General features: G+C 35.9%; 1 protein-coding gene across 1 annotated transcript; it reads right to left on the bottom strand.

Annotated features, from left to right (window-relative positions):
• Window positions 1-1,522: 1,522 nt before the first annotated feature.
• Window positions 1,523-27,959, bottom strand: TSSC1 (tumor suppressing subtransferable candidate 1; the record flags this gene model as incomplete). Its single annotated transcript, XM_009710644.1, has 5 exons — window positions 1,523-1,861; window positions 11,857-12,024; window positions 13,254-13,421; window positions 16,721-16,857; window positions 27,860-27,959. Coding segments are annotated over 5 exons (748 nt in total), but the record flags the coding sequence as incomplete, so codon positions are not given.

The raw sequence follows: 27,959 nt of genomic DNA, 5'->3' as shown, positions 1-27,959 counted from the left end.
TTAAAATCTTAACGCAGAAAATCAGACTATCAGAATCTCCAATGAGTCATTCATTCTGGAGCAGACAAGCAGCATCGTAACACAAATACAAACAATAGTACAGATGATTTAATTGGATTACTTCACTCCTATAAATTCTTCCAAACAAGCTCTTTAAGAAAGCCAGAAACAGAATTCAACTTTCATCTTTTCTGGATGTTTTGGCCTATAGCAGTCAGATGCTCTCAAAGCGTGTTCTCACAGAAGCAGCTGCGTATACACAACAAATCACATTTGGACATGTTTCGATCCAAGAGTGGGTAAGGACAAGCAGAGGTGAGCAGCAGGCTGTCCCTCAACGCTAACACCAACCGTTGCCACAGCAACGGGAGGACTCACGGGAAGAGGCTGGTATTGATCGTTCCATCCCATGTTCATTGCCATTTCTTCAGAGTGGTCTTACACAACAATACAACCAACACTGTCGCACGTACCCAGGTTCTGAAGTTAATGGCAAGTAATAGTGATGAAAAGGTAACAGGGAATAATTACTGCTGTGGTTAGTCTCTGAGTACACAAAGAACAAGCAGCAGAATTTTCATCTTAATGCAAGCTATGCATGGGGAAGGGGGGGTGGTCAGTACGTACAGGTATGTTTCACTGTGCCTTCCATCTACATTTCAACTTTTCTGTGCCTTCTCCTACAGGGCAGCACCTGCCTGCTCTCAGCATTTGTAACAAGACAGTCACCAATGCCTAGGTCAGGTATCGTAAAGAGTAGGATAGAGCAAAGGATATTTTGTGCTTAGTTGAAAGCCTGCTACATCATGTCAGCACCCTGCAGAATGGCACGGAGTCAAAGGGATAAGAAAGAGAATCTACTTACAAATATTAGAGTCCCTCAAAATATACTACAGCACAACTAAGTTCTATAAACATGGGATAATACATTACATGAGTACCTAAGAGATTTCAGTAAAGACTAATATTGTTTCCAATAACAACACATAGCTCAAAATTGCATTTAGTTTGCAAATTATAGGATGGTACTTTGTTGATATTACCACAAGGCTTAAATGAAATACATATTTTGAAGCTTTCACCTTCAAAATTAACATTTCTTCTTAGGATATGCAAAAGGGAGAAAAAGTGTTTAAAAATATTAGATTGAATTAAGAAAGCTGTTTAGGACCATTCCCAGCTGTATTTATAAACATTGAAGAATGACTAGAATAGTTAGCAGAATGTGGCCCCAGCTAAGACCAGAAGGCTGCTTATATCAAAAGATAAAATACTATTCCTGTAAACGAGTAGATCACTTCTGCTACATGCACCCTATATTATCCCAGTTTTATATCAGCAGAACAACACCTCTGTAATCCACTATATTTGCACAAAGCTGAAGTAATAAAGCAATAGTATGGGAAGTACCCAGTATCTTCAGAAACTTTATAATTCACAAAGTGATTAGCCCCTCAAAAAAAAAAAAAAAAGAAAAACCATCTAACGAGCACAACCTTTCGAAAATGCATTACAGTTTTCCAAAGCAAATACAAAAGACAAATTAAAAGCATCTCTATTGGTACAGATATTCTTAACAAAATTTTAACATTTATACTTAATAAAAATAGATCCTGAAAAAAATTCCTAAGCAATACCTACCAATTGTTTACATCGAGATAACAACTCCACCATAATCTAAACAAATTATAATAGTATGTGATATTTAAGAGCTCTGGGAACTCTGTTAATAACAAGTCTCCCATCATAACTTAAAGAGGCAAATAGCCACGGGTCTGCTGAGGACCATTCAACTGCATATACGCTATCTTCATGTTCTTCATAGGTAGCTATTACACTGTCCTGAAGGGGCTCTTTAATCCTAAAATTGAAGAAATAAAAAAAAAAGAAAAAAATAAAATAGTGAGGATCTGTTAACACTCTTGATTTAAAAGGCAGTATTAAATGTCACTCACATCTAGACATGAAACCTCCCATTTAAAGTATAAGAATGCAGTAGTAGGCTCTAAGGAAATATTTTACACCAGATGTCTGCATGTACCTATGTTTTAGATAGAACAGCAGAGTCAAGTCAATGTTAAAGATCCCATTTACAGGGACAAAGTACCTCTTATTCTCAACTTCAGTGTGTTTCCAAGTCTCTCAGAACCTACACTAAGCACCTCTCTCTCTCTCTCTCTCTCGTTAAACTATAGGGTATTATCTAAATGCACTTAACCACACATTTTTATCAACATCTTTTCTCTCACCATGCTCCATCCCTTCCTTTCCCGCTTTGTTGTTAACTGAATTCTTAAAAATATAACTTACTAGAGATGTGTAGATAGGTAAGAAGTTGCAGTCCCTTAACATCACAATCTCTCCTCTGTTGCCACTCTGGACCTATTCTCGCCAGAGTAATGGAAGGGAGATGAAGGCAAGACCCTGAACATTTTAATTTTTATCTCCCATTCCTAGAGTTATAACACCAGATTCTCCTCTATTATTGTATACCTCACCTCTTGCTGCAACACCTAAGCTTATGGTCACCCACATCATGACAGACAAACAGATTCTTTTTGTATTACAAACATTTAAGAACAGATTCAGGCAATTCTCCAAAGTTCAAACCACGCGAGTCACTAATTGGGCCCTGCTAGCTGAGAACAGCCCTTCTTCCCTTCACTCCCAGAGCCAGTCCCTCCTCTCAGAGCAACACCACAGCACATTATTCTGTAGCTACAGGGTAGGTGAGTTTTCAGAGGATGACCTTAGAGCTCCTTCACCCACAGAGGATCACCTTTGTCTGACAGGAATCAGTCAGCCTTTCAGAAGCATCTCCCTGCCTCCCAGCAACAGCCTTGTATTACAGCTGCAATCCTCCTAACAGAAAGCAAAGCCAAAGAGCCTTGTGAATGCCACTCAATCATTTAAACAGATGCTGCTACTACAGAGATGAAGTGCTGTTATTGGCCATCTTCACCCTTTACCGCTGCTCTCCAAAAGCACGCATCTCTACGATCACAAAGTGTATACGGTATCACATTTGAATCACTTGCAGGGTATCACTGCTCCACCTAGCCAGCTGAACCAGCTGTGAATCTAACATTGCAATTAAAATTCAATTGAATTTAATGAATAAACCAAAAGCAGTCTGATACTGCAGAATAGCTTCAGATATCTAGTTTCAAGGACTTTTATCATTTACTTATGCTACGTTTAAGGTCAACTAAAAAAAGAAGGTCACAGCACAAACACGCAGTCCCTGGTTAATTGCAAAGAGCAGGCTTGTTTTGCAGTTCTCCTGAATATGTACTTTGATACAAACCATCTAACAGCAGAGAGCTAATAAACACACACACACAGACACTTCATCTCCTGCAATGTGTTTTTCTAACTTCCTGTTAACTGACATGCCTGGTTCAGTGAAAGTTGGTCACGTCCCCAGACAGCAATGTGCTTCACGCGGCGCTCACCCACTTACCCACAACTCCATTATTCTGAAGGTTTCAGATGTCTCTCTGGATAAGCAGGGGAGTAATGCACGGTGCACATGGCTGTCAGGGGACACGACCGACTTTCAGTTAACCAGGAGCCTCAGTTAAACAAAGGTTGGATAAACAAGGACAAATAAGCTTCTAGATTATACTATTTTCTCTATCCTCAGAGTTGTTTCAGTGTTTCATTTAAATAACACAGTTCATCTAATTTAATTTACAGAAGTCACAGGGGAATGAGTGTTCAGGAAAGAAGCCTGTAGATGAACTTCTGTTTGGCATTTCCATTTTAAACTGCAATTTTTAACTGTCTTATTATTGTCTATACACTGAATTTCTTCTTGGGTATGAAAGTAATTTTGTGTCTTCCCAGACAAAGAAAGCATGTTATTCTATGTGGTTCTTCAGGCTACATGAGTTCAGTTCTCAGTGTTTTCTTGTTTGTTCGTTTTAAATAGTGTAGATCTATGATAACATCATGTATAGAGTACTTGTGCCTAAGAATGACATAGCCTTGAGATAGTTACTGAGAATCTGAGAAAATCCTTATGGAAGTGATTACTTAGTGTAAAAGACCTAGATACCATACAAGATAATCAGGATGGAAAAAAATCATCTCAGAATGACGTGTGCCTCAGGAACAATACAGAAGATCCAAAAGAAATGGTCCATGAGCATCCTTTAAAAACACTATGGATAAAACCAGATTAACCTTCAAATTATGTAATGGGTAATGAGCCCAGAAGGATTCTACTAGTGCAATAAAGAGTAGAATTTATTTCATGTATGTGAAAGACCGTTCAAAATGATTAAACAGAAGGAGCAAGATTGTGAGGAAAAAACCCACCACAAACAACAGGAAAGAGTAGAATTTATTTCATGTATGTGAAAGACCGTTCAAAATGATTAAACAGAAGGAGCAAGATTGTTTGTGGTGGGTTTTTTCCTCACAACAGGAATCTCTTGGAGACAGACCACCTTATCTTATGCTAGGAGACTTCCAAGAAAACACCTCAGATTTGTCTGCGTTTTGGCTATGTGGGTGGGTTTTTTTTCGCAAATCAAGAATAGGCTGAGGATTCTATTTTTGAATCTATATGAATCTAGGATACTTAGAATTGTTCAGTTTGAGTCCCACAACAAACTATTTACTCTCAATGAAATTTTACACAGATTTTACACATTTTTATTTATTAAAGAATCAGCTCAGACTTTCCTAACTTCCCAGATATTAAATATAATTTGATTAATGCAAGAAGTTACAGACTTAACAGCTATGACACTGACATTTACTTAAGCAAGGTAACAAATACCTTTTAAAGATTGTACATACAGAGAGATATACATATATCAACAGAGCCTATGAAAAAAGATTATTTTCGTCACAGCACATACTAGTGGAACACGTACAAAACAACTTGTATTTATCTAAGATGTTTTTGTCCTTTTAGATATTTTAATTATCTTTCTGTTTTTATCAGTTGCTACAATTTTATTTCTCCTTAACATACAGTAGGTAATTTCAGAGCCTAACATGTCCCCTTAAAAAATTCCTTTAGTTTCTCATTTTCCTGTACTATTTCAAAGACTTTTTGGCCAAACTAAAATACCTTTTTGTCTCCTTATATATGTTCTTGCATTGCATCAACTGACAAGGCACCAAACTTTTATGTCATCAAGAACTCATAGCAAGAAATATGTAATCTCTACCTACATCCTGCATAAATTTAAGACCTGTGCCACACAGAGCTGAAACTGAACTGCTTTGTCTTTGCAGTCTTATTCACATAGCACGACCCCTACCAGCTTCTCCTACGAAAGGAGAAGAGTTTTCATTTTACTAGATAACTTTGAGGTTAATTGTGTTACAGACTTGAGAGAGAAGCCTGTTAAGCCTTGGATAATTGTTTTCATGTAGAGAGCTGTTATTTCCAATTACTTCTCATGCTAACAACCACTTAAGTTTGCAGTGCTTGCAATTCTGTTTTGTCACCACAATATTCAATAAAATATGTTTTTAAGAGTCACCAAAAATCATTAATTCCTTATCACAGTCAAAATTAAAACTTCTTTAATCTAAAAATTACTGTGAAATAGATGTGACTCAATAGAGCTGCAACATGTACTGCAGCATCCAAAATGAATCCTGAAAAGCATGCCACTGAATTCTAGAAGCAGCCCCATGGATGCTCTTTCTCTTTAACTGCAGGAGAAAACTCAGGAATCGTAAGGTTTTGTTTCTGGTAAGCTTAGACAATACACTACTTCCTTTTTCACTCTCTTGAGGAAAACAGAATTCAAGGCTGTTTATACTGGAACACAATTTTTGTATATAATACTTGGCCATTCATACTATTGTAAGCATTTATTTATTTTTTTTTTTCCAAACTCAAAAAACAGCCTTCTGAACTGCTTCTACAGGCAAACGCCATCTCTAAACCCAAGATATTTTAGTATTGCATGTTTCACAGTTGTCCTAATACTCGAAATAAAATAAGGAGGGTATATATGATGATGAGGGTTAAAGAAAGAAATAGTATAGACGAAGCACATTTTTAAAGCAAAATAGTCTAGGAATCGGAAAGCGCTGCTGCACTAGAATTGGCTCAGCTTCTTACACATCCAAGTCCTGAATACTGGCATTCCCCAGAACAGAAACTATTTAAGCTGTTTTAATTAATTTAGTCTCTTGGTTGATTCCATAGTATAATCCTATGATTTCTAGATTTTTCCCGAGACATAAATACCACAAAGCAAAATATCACCAAAATTAACACTACTGGCAGGTGTGTGAAAATACCCTGAAAGCCTGTCTTACCATGAACGTTTGGCAAATACTTCTCAAAATATCAATGCTGACAATTCACTCTCCTGAACTCATGGATGTATATACAAAGGCGTTATGTTAGATCACACAGTTATATGTATTGTCATGAAACCACATGATTTACTATTCAAAAGGCTCCAAACCACAATTCTATCACAAAAAGTAGAAACCACCACCTCCTTTAGATGGAATTTTGAAAGAAATCTCTACAGAGAAGCTAGCCACCATTTTCCCTCTGGTCCATTCCAAGTGCTGAAGATGTTCCTACACTTAAAATCTTATAAAAAACTTCACTATCTCAATGAGACACTCAGTCTCAGTACTGGAAGGACCAATTCTTTACATTTCTCAAAGTGCAAAATGGTGAGAAATGCTTGTGTTAGATCTTGATCTGTATGTATCAAAGGACAGCGTGGCTAACGTCTATGGTGAAAAAGACAGAAACATAACACTTCAGAAAAAAACACTAAAAAATTTATTTCCTAATGTCAATTTCTGGTACAATCTTCAATAGATAACAAAGATAAGGATAAGCTTAGACTGTACTGTCAAAAAATGCAGCATAAGGGAAAAGGTAGCATACTGAACTTAGTAATCAGTTCTGCCAGTGAAAATGCAGCAAACACTTTAAGCCTGTATATCCCAAAGAGAGCTAAGGGAGCTGGTAGCTCATTCTGAAAAATTAAAGTTTAAGGATGGCTTCTGTTTCAGGACTGACGTATAAGCTCAAAATGCTATTGACCATATAAATCTTTTTATTGGTATGGATATAGAAAAGGCTTTTTCTCTTAAAAATAAAGTCCTCCATTATCAATTGAGTCTTGTCACAAAGTTCTGGCCATAGAAGTCATGAAGAATGAAAACACTGCTGTAGATGCAGCATGTACCTTGCTGGTGGTGCTCCTAATGTAGCAAATGGTGTTCTCATGCTGTGTATCATCAGCATATCAGAGACATACAGACTTTAAAATTCAAGCTTATAAGGCAAATAAATATATTGCAACAACTAAAGAAAAGGAATCCTGATTGGTGAGTAAAGACGGTCACACTAAATTGCAAGAACCTAATAGTTTTTGTTTATTATTAGAAATTGCAATGTAAAATTCAAATGACTGTCAAGACTAGTTTAATACAACCAAATATAGACTTACTAACATAAGGGTTTTGGATGACCAAAGAACGGATATAAGACAGTCACCACCTCCCTTTGGTGGAAGATGGTTCTTAGTACTCTGCAGATGTCTAAAAGGGAACTGACAAGACGGCTATAGGAGCTTTGGAATTAAGGCAAGTTCAGTGTTGCAAGGAGGAATTCCTTGCAACACCAGACTGCAAAGCCACTAAAGAAAGAGAGGCCAAGGAGAAGCTTGCCTTAATCAGTTGCAGCCATAGATGTGGAATGACCCCATGTTTTAAATGTTTTGTTCAAACTGAGGCATCAAAAAGTACTCCCTACGTTCTTATCCAGGCACACCAGCTTTGTTTTGGGGATGAAACCTAAGTGCACCTCAAATACTCACCTCATCTGTTCTGTTTTCATTTGTTTCATACACTTTTTTTCTACCTCTGGATCAAGGTGCTAGAAATCAAGCTAGGAGTACAGCATTTCATAGCCCATTTCTCAGCTAATCTTTTTCCATACCTGAACTGTGCATTAAATTATCCAGACTAGGGACTTGACCAGAATACCCCATACCTCTCCTCTGGCCACATGCCTATACCTCCTCTCTGTGGGCAGCTCGATCCTCTTTTTTGACTATCTACTTTCAACAGAGGCTTTGGGCTTCCTTGACAGAAAAGCACTGAAGCCTTTCTTTATTCAGTGCAAGAAAACAAATGCAGGTGGCATATTTCTCCTAGATGCATTTCACAAAGGCAGTATGTGCACAGCTAGCATGTTTTGGAACAAACAAAAACATGGTTAGTGAGAAGAGATAAACTCAAGAATATGGCTGATGGCAAAAGAAAATCCTAAAGGGAAGAATTAGAACTCTCCGAAGATGATTCAGAAGGCAGTAAAAGTCCCTGAGCTGCAAATAGTCAGGGGCTAGAAGCATACCCAGGGGAAGTATCATCTCCTTTTCCTGTTTTTATAATCTTTCCTCTTGGCTGCTATCAGAGACGTGATACAGGCTAGGGAGACCTTTGGTATGATACAGGGAAGCTGCTCGTACATTTTTATGATTGACAAGAGAAACAACAACAATAGCAGCTAAAAAGTAAGGAAACTAGTAGCAAACTAGTTGCTCTGATCTGAATCAGCAGTTAAGAGGAACCAAAAGGTCACTCAATTGCAACAAGAGACAGACCCTCATACAATAGTCCTAGTTATGTTGCTTACACAAGCATGTTCTGGTCTCCAAGACAGGAGCATATAAAGTCCCAAGATGTCAACATATACATGGACAAACCCAAAGAAGAAACAAAGGATAATTCCTTAGTAAGAATAGAATACAGCAACTTTTGCTTTGTTGTCTATTCATTACTCAGTGAACCTGTATTCTTTTCTTTTAAAAAAAAGTTATCTCCAAATAATTATGTTTCAGTTGTGAACCTTAAAAAGTAGGCAGTTACTACAGAAAATCTGGCAAGAATAAATGAGTGGGTAAACTCATGCATAGTTCTATGTGGTTGAACAATGAAGCGTTAAACTGACTTATTACTTGCTTTGTGTCTCCAGTCAAGAAATACAATAAAATTTAGGAAGTTTACTCCAAAAATATATAAAAAATTAACATAAGTTTTAAAGATCTCAGAAGTCTTAGCTGTGTAGAATATTACAAGTCAACGTTTTTCAAATCTGGGGATTTTTGCTAAGTAGAAGAAAACCCAAACTTTGAAGATACAAATGGTACATACTCTTCATTTTTTATATTTAATCCAAGGAGCATTTTTACAATTTATTTTACTCAGAACATGAGAAGTAAGTAGCCTATGAGGAAAGCCCTTTTCCTTCTTTTAACTTGAAATTTCAACATTCTTTTAAGAGAGATTTGGTCACTCCGTCTGCAGGTGACTGGCTGGAGATACTAGTTGTACAGACACCTGCTCTTCCTGTGTATTTCAAGATACACCTGAAAAAGACATTTTCTTTTTCAAGACTTGTGCGCTATTCAATAGCAAACCAGATGTCTTCCACAACAGGATAATAATGAACACCATGAGACTATAACACTTTCCTGAAAGTCCAGACCACACCCAAGCAAAAACACAAACACAACACCCCTCACCGCTACACACACATGCTCCCCACCAAACAGTGGGGACAGTACCAGTGGAACGGTGCAACAGACTCTTCAAAGAACTCTCCAGGAGGGAAACAGCTACTAAAGCCTAAATATTTGGTACTAGTGGTTACAAGAAGTATTCCCAACAGCTGCTATCCCCTGCTTCATTAGTGCGCTCAGAACTAAAGACATTCAGCTGGCAACAGTTCAAGGCTGGTGAGCACCTTGCAAACATCCTTCCAGCTCAACTCATAACAAGGAGGTGGGAAAAAAACCAAACCAAAACCAAACCAAGACAAGACTCTCACAGTACCAAGCAAATGTTACAAAAGCTAATGTGCTTTCCCAGGTTTTATAGAGAACAGATTAGCAGCTGAAAAGTAGATATTTAAAAAGCAAATGCAGTACTGATACTCTTACAGCCTCTGGGAACAGGCAGGGGATCTACATCATTACTATACAAGTCATTCATGATGTGATTTACATTCATCCCATAGACAAAGGAAAAGATGTGTTATATTTGTTGCATTGCTTTGCATATTCTTGGTTTCAAAAATTCTTAATCCAGAAACAATCATTTATGTTTTAATGAGGCAACCTACACGATCTACAATCAACAGAAATTCAAAACTCGAGATAACCTACTATACAACATCTGTCAGAACACTATTTGCTTGTGATGTTATTTATATTAATACATTCCCACCATATAAAAAAAAAGAAGTAGCTTCTTTCTCACTTCCATTAATGTTATTTATCTTCCATCCAGAAAAGAACCAATTGCAATCCCCAGCCAAAGGTAAGGAATCAAAATTTATCACATCATACTTAAAACGCTGGAATTTAGTTACATTCTAGAAAGTAAGTATGTACTGTTGATGTGAGCAACTTTCTAGGTACTTAACTCGATGCACTTTGATTTTCCAGGCACCTACATCACCTATTGCTTCTAGAGACATCTTGTACATTGAAAATTAACCATTTCTATATATGAGATAGCTTCCTTATTTAATATTAAAAAAAATGGTTTCCAAGTCCTTTATGTGAAGCCAAAATGTCAAAACTATTTGGAACAAAACTACACCTTTATTAATAAAATAAAATTAAATAAAGGTGCAAGAGCAACCTTAAAAATACAATTAAAGAAGTAACCTAAAATTTATGTAGAATCTTAACTGGAACATTTAGCAAACACAGCTGAGTAACTGGGGGATCTTTTTTGCAGTTTCCTTGTTCCTTATCCTATCTGACTATCCTTCATTTAAAAATATAATTCAGGAGGTAATCTGCCTATTTCATCACAGACAGCTTTGCATATTAAAATAAATTAACAGAAGTAACAAAACTGCTCAGTTAAGACATGTAGAACATGGATATTCACAGTTGCAAAGAACAGAAAAATATAATAAATCCTATTGGTCTCAAAATACTTTACACAAGTTTCAGTATCGTTATCTTCACTTTGTAAAAGAAGAGTTTGCTGAAGATCACCGTGTAAACTGGTCATAAAATTAGAAAGCCTCAGCCCACACTAGATCTACAAAACTCTCTATATACACATATATATTCATAAAGAAGCACAGAGAGGAAAACAACCATCAAATATTGCACAATGAAAAAGCTTAAAGCAGACAAAAATGAAGGATGAAAAATTATTAGTTTGGCATTTCAGCTAACTCTTTACCAAAAACCTCATTCCTCCAAAATTCACATGCAAATATGTGATTCCTTACACACCCAAGTGGATGGTGTTTACAAATGCTTGCAACAACATGCATTATTCTCTACTAACAGTGTCAAAAACCCCTTCTGTTTTGCTTAAAGTAGGTCTGATGAGTTATTGGTTTCTAGAACAGTCAGCAATATTAAGACCTAAATTAACAAAAATTAATGTATTTATACTTCCTTTCTTCCATCTATGCAGAAGCTCACCATTACACTGGTAACATTTCCTAAAGGTTAGGACACATACACAGAAAATGCAAAAAGCAGATTTTCAACTTTCACTTAGCTCGGACTACTGTGAGTGCTTGACTTGATCCAGAGGCTCCCTTAAAGTGAATTTCCCAGATCCAATGGACTTTAGGACTGGTCCTCAGCATCACCATGCCCTTCCTACCAGTGAACCTACAGTGATTGTGCCAGTCAAATTTAAAGAGTGTATTGCACCCAAGACTCCGAGTAAAGAAGAATGAGGCAGGAATTAGAACAACTTACCTGAAAGGCCTGTATACAAAAATCCTAGTCAGCAAAAAAATAGCACATTAAGCATTACAATGAAAAGACAAACTATAAGCATCTACATAAAACTCAGGAAACTTCATACTTGTCTTCTTGATGCTGGTCCTCTTGGTCACTTAGTTCATCATCATCTACCATATGCCCCAATGGTTCAGAAGAAATTGATACCATATTAGACAGGATAACTCTGCTATCACTGCTTCCTGTAAGGATCAGCTGATCATGAGAATGATTGTATCTGACATTCCAGACCCTAAAAAGTGAAATCAGAAAGAACAAGAGGCTATTCTTGGCAGGTAGCATGTCAATGTTAAATGACTTTTTTTAAAAAAATAGCACTAAAAATTGATTTTTGACTTAAATGTTGCAAGTATGCATAGAAGTGACATGCCTCATTCCAAAGACTGTTTTTTGCCATCTTCATTTTGCTTTTAAGCTTCCACGTCACCTGCTTTCTATGAAGTGTTGTTAAAATTCAACAAATAAGTTTTGAAAAAAAGAAAATCCAAAGAACAAAACGCACCATTCAGCAGTATCATTCCTTTAGGGTACATGCCAATTCACTGTCAGATAAATATTTAAGTTCTAAATATAAAAATTTCCCCAAAGCAAAATACGGATTAGAAGTAACCTGTTAAAACAAAAAAACTCACAATATTCTTACAGCAAAGTTTAAAATAGACCCTAAAACAAAAGTAGGATTATATTTCTCTCCAATTTTTACATTTTACATATCAAATTAATACCAAATGTCTTATGGTTCTTGTTTTACTCTTTTTCTTTCAGTCTTCTTGAAAAAAGTATAAATGCTGCTTCTGTTAATTCACATCTTCATTTCCCTCAAAGTAGCTTCAGGGTCCAGATTTATTTTGCAAGAATTACTCCAACTCAAATTTTATAAAATATGAACCGTTCATCTTTTCTTAACCACTGAAGTCTGCAAACGTCAGACCAGATTCTCCCCCTGCTCCAGCCACAGATCAGACTGGTAGATAGGTTCTAAATAGTCTCTCAAGAATAAAATGACTCACTTGTATACCCTGGCTTAAGGGCTGTGAAGAGCATGAAAAAAAGTGGGGCTGAATTATTGAGCATTTCAATCATTAGACAACAGAAGGTCAGATGGCAGGTGCTTTTCTGCAAGTCAGATGCAGTAGATCAGCCTCAATTTGGGAAGGCACCTGTGTCCCAGCTGGTCCTTACAAGTCAAGTTCTGTGTGGTGCTTTCTCAAAGGTGTACCCTATCTCCCAACAATGTTAACCACAGTTTTTTGCCAGTTACACTATCATTGTCTAAACTCTTAATTTACAATCACACAAGGAACATTCACATGTTGAAACCTTTCCTCTGTGCAGAAAAACGATTATTCACAATAGCACAAACATAGTTAGCTTGCATTGTTCCTAAACAGTAAAATAATTAGCTGAATAAATTACATAGGCCATCCACCCACAAAACAGCATGCAGATAATTTGTTCTACCAGTGGGAATGCTCCTCTAGTGTCTTCACTGGTTCAGTGACATTTCTTGTGTCCCAGAATTTCACCTTGCAGTCATCTCCACAGCTAGCCAGGTAGTACTGTTTATTGGGATTAAAGTCTAGGTCTCGTACCAGCTGTCCGTGTGCATTTTCTATGCAATATATCTGTCTGTAAAACACATTAAAAAAATTAAATGGTCTATAAAAAGCTAACTGCACTCCACTGACAGGAATCTGTTTCCCTGGAAACTTGCATAATCCCCTTAGCACCCGCAGACCTAGAGTTCCCATTACTAGTGCATAGTTTAGGGAAATCCCAGCTGTTAACAACAGTGACTTGTATAGATTTCTCAGCTTGCTTTGAAGCTTTGCTCTTTCCTTGTTTGCATTAGGATCATCTGGAGCTAAAAGGAAACAGTTGTTCCAGATGATTCCAGCACAGCTCTCTAACAACTGTTATGAAATGTCTGCTACTAAATCAAAATATTTTGAGATAAGAGTTTCTCCATCCCTAAGTAGTTATATTAATTCGGTATTTATGATATCTAGTTCTCCCTATATGAAAAGCTGAGATACAAGGGATGCAACAGATAAAACAATGGCTTTTTATTATTGCTCTATTTTGAACTTACCTGCTTGAACTCTGGTATTCATTATTAATTTACCTGTGGCCCTTAAACTACTCAGACATGCACATACTCATCCACCTGGACCACTTCAGAAAACATTTGTAGTACTGCTAACAACCTAGCATCCTTATTCAAAACATCACATTCCATCAGCTTGTCTCCCAACCTCACCTCTTAAACTTGGGTTTTGGGGATGGTGAGTTTTTTTGTTTCCACTATTGTATTACCAGTTGTCTCAAAGCCACCATTCACCAAAGTTCTGCTTACATTTGAAAGTCTCCTACAATCTTCACTAGAAGTTGTCAACACTTTGTGAGCTTTTTTTCTTTTTCTTAAATGAAAAATGTTTCTCTTCAGAAAACAGACTGACCAAAACTTTGTATTTCTTGTGCTGTACATATGGTCTCCTGTCAAGACCAGATAGCGTCTCCTGCTGTTAATATCTAACTACTAATACAAAGCAAAGTAGCTCCATAAGGAGAGATTCAAAGTATACCAGGCTTGTCCTATACTGACAGCTATGGCAGTCACTCGGGATAGAGGACATTACTTCGATATCCAACATCAACACTCTTCTCAAGAGTTTGAGAGGTTAAGGATGTCACTCAGGTATACCTTTCTACCAGGTATTCTGGGAGCTGAATTCAACATTTCCTCTTAATTTCTTGAAACATCTTTATGGGAAAAATTTTACATCTCAAGCATGCTTGCAGCAATAAAACACCTCCTTCCTCCTTTATTGTACCTTTCATTTCTTTCTTGCACTTCCTACATTGCTCATGGAAATGTGTGTAAGGGCTTAAAAAGAAATACCACTGTCCACTGTATATTTATCCCAACTTAGATATTATTCTGACCACTTGATCCCTTCTCAAATACAAATATTCTTTTCTTTCACTCTATCATCCTACCTACAGCAATAATACCTACACTGAATTTCCCACATACAGCATAAGATAAAGGCCAGACCACATCAACATTTCCTCCAGCTACTGGCTCCACCTTCTCATTCTTCTTCCATATCTTAGAATTTATTCTTGGAGTCTGAATTTTCCTGATACAATTCTCTCTCTAAATCCATTCAGCCTGGTGTCTGTCTCCTCTGCTTCACAAGCTCTTCTCTGATTAAGATTGCTTTCTAGTCCAGTCTAGGAGTCTTCCCACCAACCTCTTTTTTTCCTCCCCTTCTTTATTTGCTATGTCCGAAATAATTTACTCCCTCTACCTTACAGCTATCATAATCGCACTCTGCAAAGTAGCTATTTCTAGCTATTTCTTTAGTATCTCTCTCTCTCTTAGTCTTTGCTGGTATAGCAGTTTTCAGTCCTTGATATTTTTTTTCCCCTCTCATTTTTTGCTTCTTATAATGCCCTGACTTTAAACTCCTACTTCTAGCCTAACTAGTCATTATCAAATATTCACATCATTCTAGACATATTACAGTGTAATTGCAGATGAGACTTATTCTTGCACATATTTTTCAAGTACATTGCAAACAGCTCTTTGGCATAGCCTAGTACTCATAAATTGGTTCAAGGACTATCTATCCTGTCTTCACTTAAAGTAATTAGAATTGTGGAGTTTTCTTTTGTTAACCAAGCTATCCTTTCATTGAGGATCCTGTTAATATCTGGACTATCTTTCATAAAAGTTACTCAGAGTATTCATTTAATGCAAGATAGAGATGCTTCTTCTAATGAGACAGAGCATGAAGCAGACTTCACAATATTTAACATTTTCTACTTAGAAACACAGATAAGGTCTGCATGCTATATGTTAAAAATGGTATGATTACAGAAACATCACGAAAAAGCAACTTAAAACCCTTTCTCCTTTGACTTTTCTTTTCTCTCTTGTATGCTTCATTTAAAAGAGTCTTCATAAATGAAAGTACACACATACATGAAGTTAGGTTTTTATATATATTTTTACAAGGCAAAGAAATGGAGTTTCAAATCTGATGACAAGCATACAGGAAGTGACTTTTAATTATTATATTGTATTTTTAGCTTTTGTTTCTCAAATTAAATAAACCTTTTTGGCAAAAACAGACAAGGCTGGCAAACATGGGGATTTATTGCTACACCCCTGAGCTGGCAGGAACCATAGAACTAAATTTAAAGTCATCCCCCTTTAAGGCAACAAAAGTTATTACAAGACATCAGTCTTCTTGGTTTAGTGATAAATTACTATGTGCTAAGGGGATAAAGCGTATCTTGAAAAAGCTTGCACAGGCTTTAGTAGCCATGGCAACAGATGTGCACAACATCACTCCTTTGCTTATCAAAATTACAACTGAGCTGGGGGGGGAAACACCTTATTAGGTATATTCAAAGCTTTAATTGATTTGGTTATGATTTTGATAGATTCAGTGGTTTCATATAACTAGCATGCTACAGTCTTTAATATAGTATAGTATGCTATTTGTTAAAATCAGAAAAGTGAAGAGTGAACTTAACCTGTGAATTACCCTAAATAGTATGCTATGAAGACAGTTCATAGCATAGTCAGGACTGTTAAATGATCTTCAGGTTGAATTACAGAACAGCTTCATTCAAGCAATGCCTATGTATTGAAAAAATCACCTTGAGACTAGTACACAGTTCAGTAAAACTCAATGTATAAGTTAGAATTGAAGCTGAGCTGGAAAAAACAGACAAGACCCTTTACTAAATTGTAAATATATCAGCTATGCAAGCCCAACTATTGCTTTTGTAAGTGATAGCTTTGCCACATTTCTAACCTAAAAAAAAACCCTAAATTATGTTAGTAGCAATGAAAAATCTATATCCAAAGGAGATTGTCTTCTTTAGAGAACAAGACTGCAACTTCTCATTACCTCATGCTTCGTGTATCCCATCCTCGAACAGTGGTATCATTGGCTGTTGCAATCTGCGTACAATTGTGGTGTGGACTCCATCTTCCAGAAGTAAATTTTAATTGCCCTTTCCCTTCCAAGGCTGCAGAACTAGAGAGCTGAAGTAATGAAACAAAGCTGGCAATGTTTCTAAATGCAACATTAAAAAGAAATCAGTTCCGCTGAAGATAAAAACTGCACAATAGCCTATTGTTCCAAGTGTAACAGACTACCAAAATTCTAGGATAAAAAAAAAAAAAAGAAAAAAGCTTAAAAGGTAGAGCTGATTTTGTATCTCATGAAGTAATTTTTACAAAGGCTTATGCAGTGTAATGTATTCATAAATATTAGAAGTACTGTACTTTATAAACTAAACTAAACAGTTTCAGATAATTTGTTGAAACAGTAGATAGACAATATGGGCACAGTGCACAAATTTGTAGCTGCCTCAGACAGACAAACACACGCTCATCTAGCTTCATGAACAGTCTTATGAGACCTTTTTCCATGTCAAAATGCCAAATTTTATCTGTAGGAACAGAATTACAGTGTAAAAGACTCTTTGATAAACATACAGCAGCTTTTAAAACTAAATTTAAAAAAAAAAAGTCAAGGCCCAGGTGCCCATGTCATCACATACATGCCTATTAAAATAACAATCTGTGAGAATTAAAGGTTTCAGTTCCAAACCAGGCTTGCATGTCATTGAGCAGAGAGCTCTGCATCTCCACAGCTAATGAAAAGAAGGTACAAAGTAATCAACTTTCTCTTTTAAGTTGTACAGCAAGTTATCCTCCAATTCCATGTGAACATGGGGAAAAAATGAAGCTGCAGACACTGCAAGTTACTTTTACTTCTACTCACTTACTGAAACTGATTGTTTAACATCTAAAGGGGGAGGGTGGAAAGAAAACCAAAATACTTGCATTTTAATCAGATACAAAGTTTCTACAAATTTCAAGCAGTCAGGCTGACAGCAGACTTATTTTGTCATCTTTCATACATTCTTACTTCAAAATATTTCATTAAGTAGTATTTCACAAAAGCAGATTACTGCACTGGATCTCATTGGATCCCTTTTCTCCTTTACTTAAATGCTAACTCATCATAAATATTCTATTAAACAGAAGATTTCTCAGCAGAAATATTACACTTTGATGGATGAACAAGACTGAAAAATACATACTCCTTACATAAACTTTAACTGACATCAACAGAAATATACACTATCAATACAAGACAGCTTAAATCTATTTGTATATGGTACCAATGTCCATTTCTGTGTTTTGCTAACTTTTTACTATTACAGTTCCACCAAGACTATCATATTTATTTAGCATTCAGATTAACAATCTAGCAATTACAACTCTTCTATCGCTGAAGTCTATGCTACCTAAGATGTGTTGTCTTCCAAAAATTTTTCAGATTTTTTTTTTTTTAAAAAAAAAAAAGAACATAGAATTCCCAGCATACAAGATCATATCTTGCCTGCATGTTAAGGAGCAATATAACATTGTGGCCAAACCTACTTCTCTAGCACGATTTCTCCCCAAGTACAAATACTGTCTGAAAGTCTCTCTTCAACTTGCAGGTTAATAATATAAAGAAAATAGTACATAGGATACTGGACACAGGATAATAAAATAAACTGCACTGTTTATTTTTTGACACATACTAGATTGCAAGTACAAGAGAATATGCAGAGATTGAGGGGGTCATTTAAAAAATTAAACTATGTTTATTTAGTAAGCAGTCTTGGCCATACAAAGCTCAGACTGGGGGGAGAGGAGGGAAGCAAATGTTAACACTAACAGTAAGATAGTACCAACAAAAAGAGTATCTCTTATCAGGTATTTCCAAAATCTGTTCTTGAGGCAGAAAGCATCACATATCCAAAACATGACCCAAGGCAGCTGGTCTTTGTCAGCAGTAGGTAACACTTTCTCCAGCATTCCAGCTATATTTTACTTTAAGTCTTCATTTTAACTTTTCTCATGTAAACTACAAGATCAAACTTTTTTTTTTCCAGCCAGAGGTTTAGGGGTGAGGCCAGCACACGCATCCTGCACTATTTCTTAACAACACATATGAAAAAAATCACATACATGTTAGATTGGCCAAGTCATCCTTGCCTTCCCAAGCAATTCTTAAGTACTTGCAGGAATTAAATTACAGCTTTCCTCGTATGGATGTCCAGCTATGTATATAGCCAAGTTCCCAATCAACTCATGGTAGACTTCTGTTAATAAAATGAAATCCCAGAAGTTATTGAGTAAGTTTCTGTTCAATGTACTTATGCACATCTTCTACGACCCTGAAAGGAGCTGGATGGATTTAAAGGACAGCTAAGAGGTAAGGGAGAGAAATTTTCACACAGAAGAACGAATCCTTATGTAAGAGAAGGAAGTCTGCAAGTCTCCTTCCTGGAAACCCAAGAAATGAGCTTAAAGGAAACAAAGCTGGTAGTTCAGACCCACAATTGCAGGTGCAAGAAAACCCTTAGCTTTAGTTTTAATTCATACCTAAATATATGGACAGGTAAGCAAGCTTCCTTTTTATCTTGAACTTTTTCCTCCATGTCTTTAAATGCAGAAAAGTTGACTATAGAAGAAGAGGAAAAAACGACAAAGGAGTATTTTAGACATAAATCTCACATGAGGATTTGGATTTGTGCTGCTCAGAAGATGAAGACATGCAGCTCTGAGGGCCTCACTGGGTACTGAAGGAAAACAATTAATGGTAAAATTTTATAAACACAAAATGTGACTTACAGTAAGGAGAAAAAAAAAAGGAAGCGAGATCCGATGTCTACATTTAGACAACAGAATTAGCTATTGTTCTTGCACTGTGCAAGGATCACACACTGACTTTAGAAAAACGTCTGGACAAAATGAAATCTTGAATGACGTAAAATGGTTATCAGAATATGGATGGATTTAACAACGTTCACAAGTGCTTAAGTGGATCAGTGCCTAAAGCTGGTGACATGAGAACAATAATAAAAGGGCAGTATGATATTATACTACAATTGCATGAGAGCAATGATTTGAAATAAAAATAAAAGGTTTGGGGAAAAAAAAAAAATCAAGTAATGTTATATGATTGGAATAGAACTGTGTACGTTATCCACAATGAAGGAAGGGGTTTTACAAAAGCAAAGTATCTGAATATGAAAAAGTCTGTTCTAGCTTTGAAGGACTGATGTCTGTGTATTCAAATGAAAACATCCATCACTCCAACTTATTTTCATCAAAAAATCACTAAGGACTGAGATACCTCTTTTTCTGCTTCAAATTTTGATCTCATAAGGACTTATTTGGAAAGAAGAAAGGATAGGCATTAGCCTTAAAAAAACCCAAACCCCAATATATATTAACCTCTAGAGGGTACAGAAATTATTTAGAAAAACCTCAAGCAGCATGGAGACAGTGAACCAATTGTCCATGCTCTTTTCCAAAAACAGAGCTATGGGCCATCAGACAAAGCCTGTAGAAGTCAGATTCAACAGTAAACAAAAGAAAGTGGTTCTCTACCCAACAGACTCCTTGACAAAAGACACTTGAACCCATAAAGCTTAGTTATGTTCAAGGATAGGAAAATACTTGGAAGAAAGATCTACTGAGGGTTACACTAAGTAGACAAACCCAAACAGGTTCAGAAAAATCCTTGGATTGCAAAGAGTCAAAGACTGACTGAGTGTTAACGGCAAAGTATCCAATACATTTGCTCTGCTGAACTTTTCCTTGGAGTCTGCTATGGCCACTGTTTCAAGCAGAATAATGGGGCTGGATGGACTTGGGTATGGATCAGTGTAATCATTCTTAACACAGAGCAGCACGAAGCAGACAAATGGCAGAATTTACAAACTTTTCTTCTAAGAGTGGCTGAGAGGTCTGTACTTTTCTTCTCTCACAACAGATGAAAAACAATACTAGAAGACCAGTTCTAAAGTTCTATAAACTTCGGGATGAAATGGTAACTAGAAAGATGTAGTTCTGTTCCCTCACTACACTATCTTCATCTAGTAAATAAGTTTTTATATGCACAACTTGGGGTTTAGGGTTTTTTCGTTAATTCTAAGGTAGAATGACTAAAAATTAATAATTATATGTCATGCATTTGGAAGGTCAGTTGCTTCTCTCAAACAGACTTTGACACAAACCATTAAAAAACATCTCCCAAGAACAAAATACTGAGAAAACAGAGAATATTCTAATGCTCTAATTTGAATTAATTTAGAAATTCATATAACATCTTTCTAGGTAACAAAAAAAGTAGCAAATTAAAGTAACAGTGACCAGTGACACTCAGTGACACTCAGCAACGTTCTTATAATAAAGACTAACATAAAAATGTTAAAAATACGAAGTTTTCTTTTCTGTTAATTAAAATCAATCCACTTGGCATAGTGTGTGACTACCTCACAGACTAGTATCTTAGTTTCAGAATTTTCTCATTTGAAAAATGGGATTATCAGTCATAATACAGGGAAAGCAAAAGATGCAAATTTCTATGTAAAGGCTTAACAACTGCAGCAATCTACTAAATATTTATCAATACATCGATATCATGCATTTTTTTTAAGGAAACGAATTTGTTTTCCTTTCTTGACAAAAAAGGCTGTTACAATTTGAAGTAAAATATATCGGTTTTTTAAAAAACTTAGAAATTATTTAAAAGAAAAAAGCATAAACCTTTTACTTGATAAATGAGAAAACATGCCTTTTGCCTTCTGAATGCCTTTTTTTAAAAATAAATATTTATTTAATAACTTTCGTTTTCTTACCCCTACAGCAGCTGCTAGTTTTTTTAAACAGAATAAATTTTAAAAAATAAGAACACAAAAAAGTGACCACTAAGGAACTTTCACATCTTACCCAATAGGTCATAAGACTAAAAATCTGATGGACGTTCAAGTGTATTCTAGATAAGACCACTAAGTCATTATTCCACTTATGAAATATTCATAGACGTATGCTGCACATGCTTATTTGATCTTGACTGTCTCCTCACAGAAGACAGGGTACTGAAGACATCTTAAACATTTAAGTCCATAAATATTTAGAATTTCTAAAGAGTATCAACTGGAAGAAGATAACTTATGGCAGATTACTAAATTCATTGAGATAAATCAAACACAATGGGGGGTTTTTTGCCTTTTAACCATACCCTCATCAACTGGAAATGGGCCACAATTCTGTTCATGTTGGAGGTTGTGTGGAGATCTCAAGACAGCCTCAAGGAGATGTCCTTGTAATAAACACAGTAACGAAGCCATGAAAGACTATTTTGTGATCCACATTAAGAAGGGATGAGTGTTGTTCCGGCTTGTTATTGACAGAAACAGAAATATTGATAAGGACTTTAAATTCATTGAGCTCAATTCCTCCCATTGCAGGTAACCATGCCACATAATCCTTTCATAACTGTTCCTGTCTCCTGAACCATCTTACAATCATTTGCCTTTTCAAACAGCCTCACACTGGCAGCTCAGAGTCATTCTCAGAATAGCCAAGTAACAGAATCTATGTATTTTTAAGTGCTGAGTTTCTACATCACAGCAAGAAAATCTTCTTATTCCTTAAACACAAGTTTTATGTTTTATACTACAAAAATTAAACTAAACATCAAGTTCATCCTCTGAAATATATTGTTACTCCTATATACTGATGATGGGTTCCAAGTTTGTCATCAACAATTTTCATCATTTCACTCCTACTTCTATGCTATCATTAAGGAGACCATTAAAAAAAAAATTGATCCCAACACCTACTATTTAAGAACTAGCCTTCTAGCCATTTTCAGATCCAGTAATTTCTCTTTCATTTTTCTTCAGACAGTTTTTGCCTTCCTTTAATTAATGTATATTTATTCTAGTTGCTGTAATTATGGGGCACTCTACAAAGTTCTCCACTAAAGTCCACAATGTAATTCCTGCCTTCAGGAACAGCAGCCATCTTGCTAAGAAAGCATCTCACGCTTATTCCCAACATTGTCCTATATTTGGATACATTACTTTTATCCATATAGACTGTGAAATCTTCCACACAAGATCTTCTGTCTTGTCTTAAATGCCACTGCCAGATATTTTCTGTTGTTCCAAATTAAGATCGCCTATACATTAAACGCTACTAAAGAATCCAGAAGGGACAAGAAATCTGAAAGGAATCTAATTAATAATTTGGATAAAAATGATCAAAACCAGACCTCTACTCCTCCCTTTTGCGAAAACATAAGGCAAACAGAAAAATATCTATACGTTAATATCCCCATTTCATTCTGTTGCACTCATCTGCCATTACCAAACATACTGCATTTACCCAAGGAAGAGTTTTAGTGATTTGGTGACATCTGACCTAAACTCTGTATACAGAAATATTAACTGTCATATTTTCAACAGAATCTACCCAGACCTTGTGGATTGGTTGGGCTTCTCTTGGGTTCAGCTAATGATTATAAATGGCAAAGAATCGCTAATTTAATTGCAAAAGGTAATGATGCAGTGAGCATAAGATTAGTTGCACCCCAGAAGGTAACATCCTCAAAACAATAATGAAGGGAGTGATCGAAAGGACAGGAGAAGCTTGTCTTAATGCAAATACAGGCAAATATTCCTGCATTAAACACTGTAATAAAGAAACAAGTTAGCAAAAAATGTTCAAAGGGGAAAAAAAACCAAACCACAGAACTGTATAGCAAGTTATGGTTAGTAAACGTTTCCTATGGCAGGTTGACCAGATAAATTCAAAGAATGAACACAGTAGTAATTTTATTACAAAGAAGGTCTGAAAATATCAGGAGCCCTAAAATTCTTCAGCCTAATTCTAATTAAACAATGTGACTTGTCATTAGTCCAGGCAGATAGAGGAGATGCACCCAACAAAATGCTCTGAAGTTTTGATCACTGTACGCAAGCAGAAATTTTGGCCTATGCAAAATTTGAGAGACACATATATTTTCAGTTTTCAACCAATACTACCCCTGAGTTTTAGATAAACTTTTTCACAAATATGAAAAGTCCATAAAGAGTAGCATTGGGTTTACCTCTTGCCAATAAATTCATATTGCCTATAACACATACCTATCCAAACAGGAAGCCATTGAAATGCGCTCTTAGGACAGGAAGACCAGTGCTGCACCAGTGTAATGAATACCTCCTTACTTCTATTACCTGATACAGATACAGTGGTCCAGATTCTACTTTTAGTTAATGAGGATGAAATCATTCAACTTGAACACCATCATGTTTTTGACAAAAAGGAAAAAAATTGAAAAACACACTGATACTTCTACTGTCTTAATCCTAGGCTATTATTTACTCAATTAAAATAATGTATACAGATGCACAGACACATGGTTATTTCGCTTATAAGTCTACAGCAATGGGAATATTTTGTAGAGGATGTTTCCCTCTCAACAGTCCCTACAGAATAGGTACGTTTGATAGCTACTTACTGCCTTGTCACCATCTGCTAGAACCAAACAGCGTGTTAGGTGATAAGACATCAGGTGGCTAAAACATGCAAAAAAATGGACAGCCTTTTATCCTAATGAACAACAAACCCAATGTTTCCTATCATTTAAATAATCTCCCTGTGTATCTGCATATAAAGCAAATGTGGACTCCCTGGCAAGAATCTTCTGCATAGCAGTAACTGACACCTTGCAAAGGACCTGTGAACAGTTTCCATGGTCTCTCTTCAGAAAAAATACTTTTTTAAAAAACAAGAACAAAAAACAAAACACAAAACCACAACACCTCCCCCAAAAACAAAACAAAGCAAAAATGCCCCCTTTTTAATTCTAGTGAGACTTGACTTTTTTGCTGTAGGCTCTTCTATACGTGTTCTATACCTCTTTTGAAGGTCAAAAAAGCTCTTTTTACTAATATCCCAGAAAAGTGTGTTTTTACACTCTGACTGAAAAGCATTAAAATACAAATCATGTGCTTTTTAGGGTTATAACATATTTTGCATTCAACAGTAAGCAGGATATACACAGGAAGAAATCACTATTTCACCAACAGCTTATTGGCCTACAAACACTCCTTATACACGGTGATAACCAAATGGAAAATATATTTATTGCTTATCCCTACCAATGCTATCTGTCTTCTAACCAACCTGTTCTCACAGATTTCTCTCTCACATTCCAAATATTATAGCAAAGGGCGAGGTTGAGTGTTATTTTTGTGGGGTTTTTTTGCTCGTTTTTTAAATAGAAAGCCATCTCAGTAATGAAATATTTCTTATTTTTCCTCATTGCTCCCTGTGTCAGTCCTACATAATTTTTTGTAAATATAAAATTGCTACAGAGTAACAGTTACTGTTTTTCAGCCTTCTACAGATTCTAACAGGGAGTCAACCTTTTAGGAAGGAGGTAATCTTCAAAGATTTCAGAAACACATAGCAACTGATTCTAGGTCTGAAAAAGCCTATGAAACTGGACTTTAGGTTGTCATCATTTCAATTACTAGAAAGTCTGTGGTAGGCATTTCACAGAGACGCTCATGCTTTCCTCAGTCTCGTTCAGCTGGATGCTGGTTAACTCAGGAACCCATAGACATGTTTGACACAAATTTGTTGCAGACAAAAATTCAACAGGAATGCAACAATACCAGTCATGTTGGAAGAAATTTACCTGGCTTAAGATTTAAGTGCTTGGAGATATGTTTTCTGAGACTTGAGTCTCCATGGACTTTCACTATTAAACCTCACTTCAAAAGTGGTCACTGACTCAGTGATGAAGCAAATACAGTCTAAGAGTAACTCAAAATTGCTGGAGCAGAAGACTGATAACGGTAAACAGTTATTTCCAGGTAAAATTTTAATCACAAGCAATTCTAATTTACAGTGCACTCACATGAGATACTAGATTATTTTAGACAGAAATATAGAGAATCAGTAAAATTCTGTATCAAGTCCCCTGAGAGCCTCACTGTAAAATCTAAATGACACTCCTAACTTCTGCAAACGAATGTTTTTAACAAACATTTCAAAATGCTCCTATGTGAAAATGTCAGTCAAGGGTTGATATATCTACTTTCATAGCCTTAACTTCAGTAGATGAAGCAGGTTTTTTGATGCAGAATTTCATACTGGTTTTTCTTGTTTCCTTTTATCAAACACAAGCATATAACAAATGTCACAGGTTAAATCCCCTTAGTTCCTTTATCACTTGCTTTGCCTTCTGCAGTCCTTATTTTGCCATCAATATTTGATGCAGTACAGGCATATTTTAAAATTAACAGAATAAAAGATATTCTAGGTAAGGAACACTAACTGAAATGCTGAAGGAATCAGGAAGCTGAATATTGCTTTGAGGACAGAAATACCGATTTCCAAAATCATGCTGAAATGACATCGTTTGGTGAGGACTCTAGTCCTCTCCAAAATTAGGCAGATTCCAATTCTAGCAATGGAAGGAAAAGAAAATGGAAATCATAGTTACATTCTCAAATATTTGCGTGACAGAGTGAGCAGGTTAGTTTTGAGGAAAGGAATAGTAAAAGAAAGACACAACATGCAAAAGTTTAGTAAATAAATCCCAAGTAAAATAAAATGAGGAGGGGAAAAAAAAAAAAAAAAAGAATTTCACATTCCTTACAAGATTCCTACATGTACTTATAGAGAGACTGGTAACAAACTAAACATCATCCCAAAGAAAATAGTATTTCAGAGAGCGCAGGAAGAAATCCATGACAGTTATGAGAAAGTGGTTGGGACACTGAAAAACTAATTAACTTTCAGAAGAACTTCAGCAAGAGAAGACAGAGCTGCCCAAAGAGAGAAACGAGGAGAAAGGGAAAGTGTTAAGTAGTCTAGCAGTCCCAGTACTTCAAAGAGACACGAAGAGCTGCAGCATGGAAGTAGCACCACCCCCATAAGTAGTTTGTCAACAGGTTTAAAGAAGGCATTCCAAAAAGGTCTGCGTGTTATGCATGCATTAGAAAATTCTGACTAATGTAGGAGTAATGCAAATTCAGTGGATACAATGCCATGGACAAGCTCCTGGAGTCTAGCCTTCAGAAACTCTCAACATCAATTTGACAAAAACAAACACTACTTTGAAAAAGCCTTAGAAGGTAACGTAACACTGATTGAAGTTCCAGCTGAAAAAAACCCTGAAGCTTCCTCATCTAGTGAAGGAACCCAAAGAGCTTAATTATGAACATAAAGGATTAAACTATACTACATTGATACTATGCAAAATCTAGCAAAATAGTAACGACCAAGACTTCTACTATTTGCAGGCAGTCAGATGGTACAACAGGGAAGAGTTTATGGACAAAACATCTTGAGTCTTTAAGCAATTGTCAGTTGAAAAATTTGATTCTGCAGCATCCAAGAAAAGAAACTAACCCTGAACTGGGAGTTAATTCAAGAAGTGACAACAGATCAACTGAATAATAAAGTTTCTGACATAATCAGTTTCCATTTTTAAGGACAGACGACCTACATGACTCTCTACAAAAACATTCAAAGTTTTCTATATACAATTTATGTCATTATACATAAACTTTTTTTGTTTATCTATAAGAGGTGGCATAATCAGACAGAAATCTATGCCAATGACACTTTTTTCCGATATGTTCCTGAACAACAAGGTTTTAACAATGAGCGAAATAATCTGAATAGACAATATAGTACCAAATTAAATTAATAGTGAGAACTCAAAGCTGTGCATACTAAATAGAGAAATTTATATTATGTTTATACATACAACAAGGGTTGTTATATTAAAGGCTGCATGATATTAACCAACATGAGTTAATATACTATTATCTGAATTCAATAACCTTCAGCTTTACCGATCACCGATTTTTCCCTTGTACACACTTATCAAATTAGCATTGCTTTATTTTAGATTATTCACTGTAAAACCAGTAGGAAAGTAAGGGGAACTCTAGAAAAAGTGAAATATGTAATCATTAGCAACAGATACAAAATACTCTTAAACACTTGTATTCAAGAAAGCTGAAAGTATTCCTTTCCCTCACCCACGTTAAAGGCAATAAGATATTTCTGAAGTAGTTAAAAGATTACCAAAGTCTATGCTAGTGAATGTTGTACTATATTGAAGTATATCATGTTTTGTTTAATACAAAAAAAAAAATCTTACCACAGCTTTGGCTGAACTTTCCTGCAAATCCCACAACAATATGTTATTATCAGCCAGCGAAATAATCTTTTTACCATCTCCCATTGGTTCCCACATAACA

Source organism: Cariama cristata, unplaced genomic scaffold (assembly GCF_000690535.1).
Source record: "Cariama cristata isolate BGI_N322 unplaced genomic scaffold, ASM69053v1 scaffold5072, whole genome shotgun sequence".
Classification (NCBI taxonomy): Eukaryota; Metazoa; Chordata; class Aves; order Cariamiformes; family Cariamidae; genus Cariama; species Cariama cristata.
The sequence above is the reverse complement of the archived record's forward strand: the minus strand, read 5'-3'. Positions and strand labels throughout refer to the sequence as shown.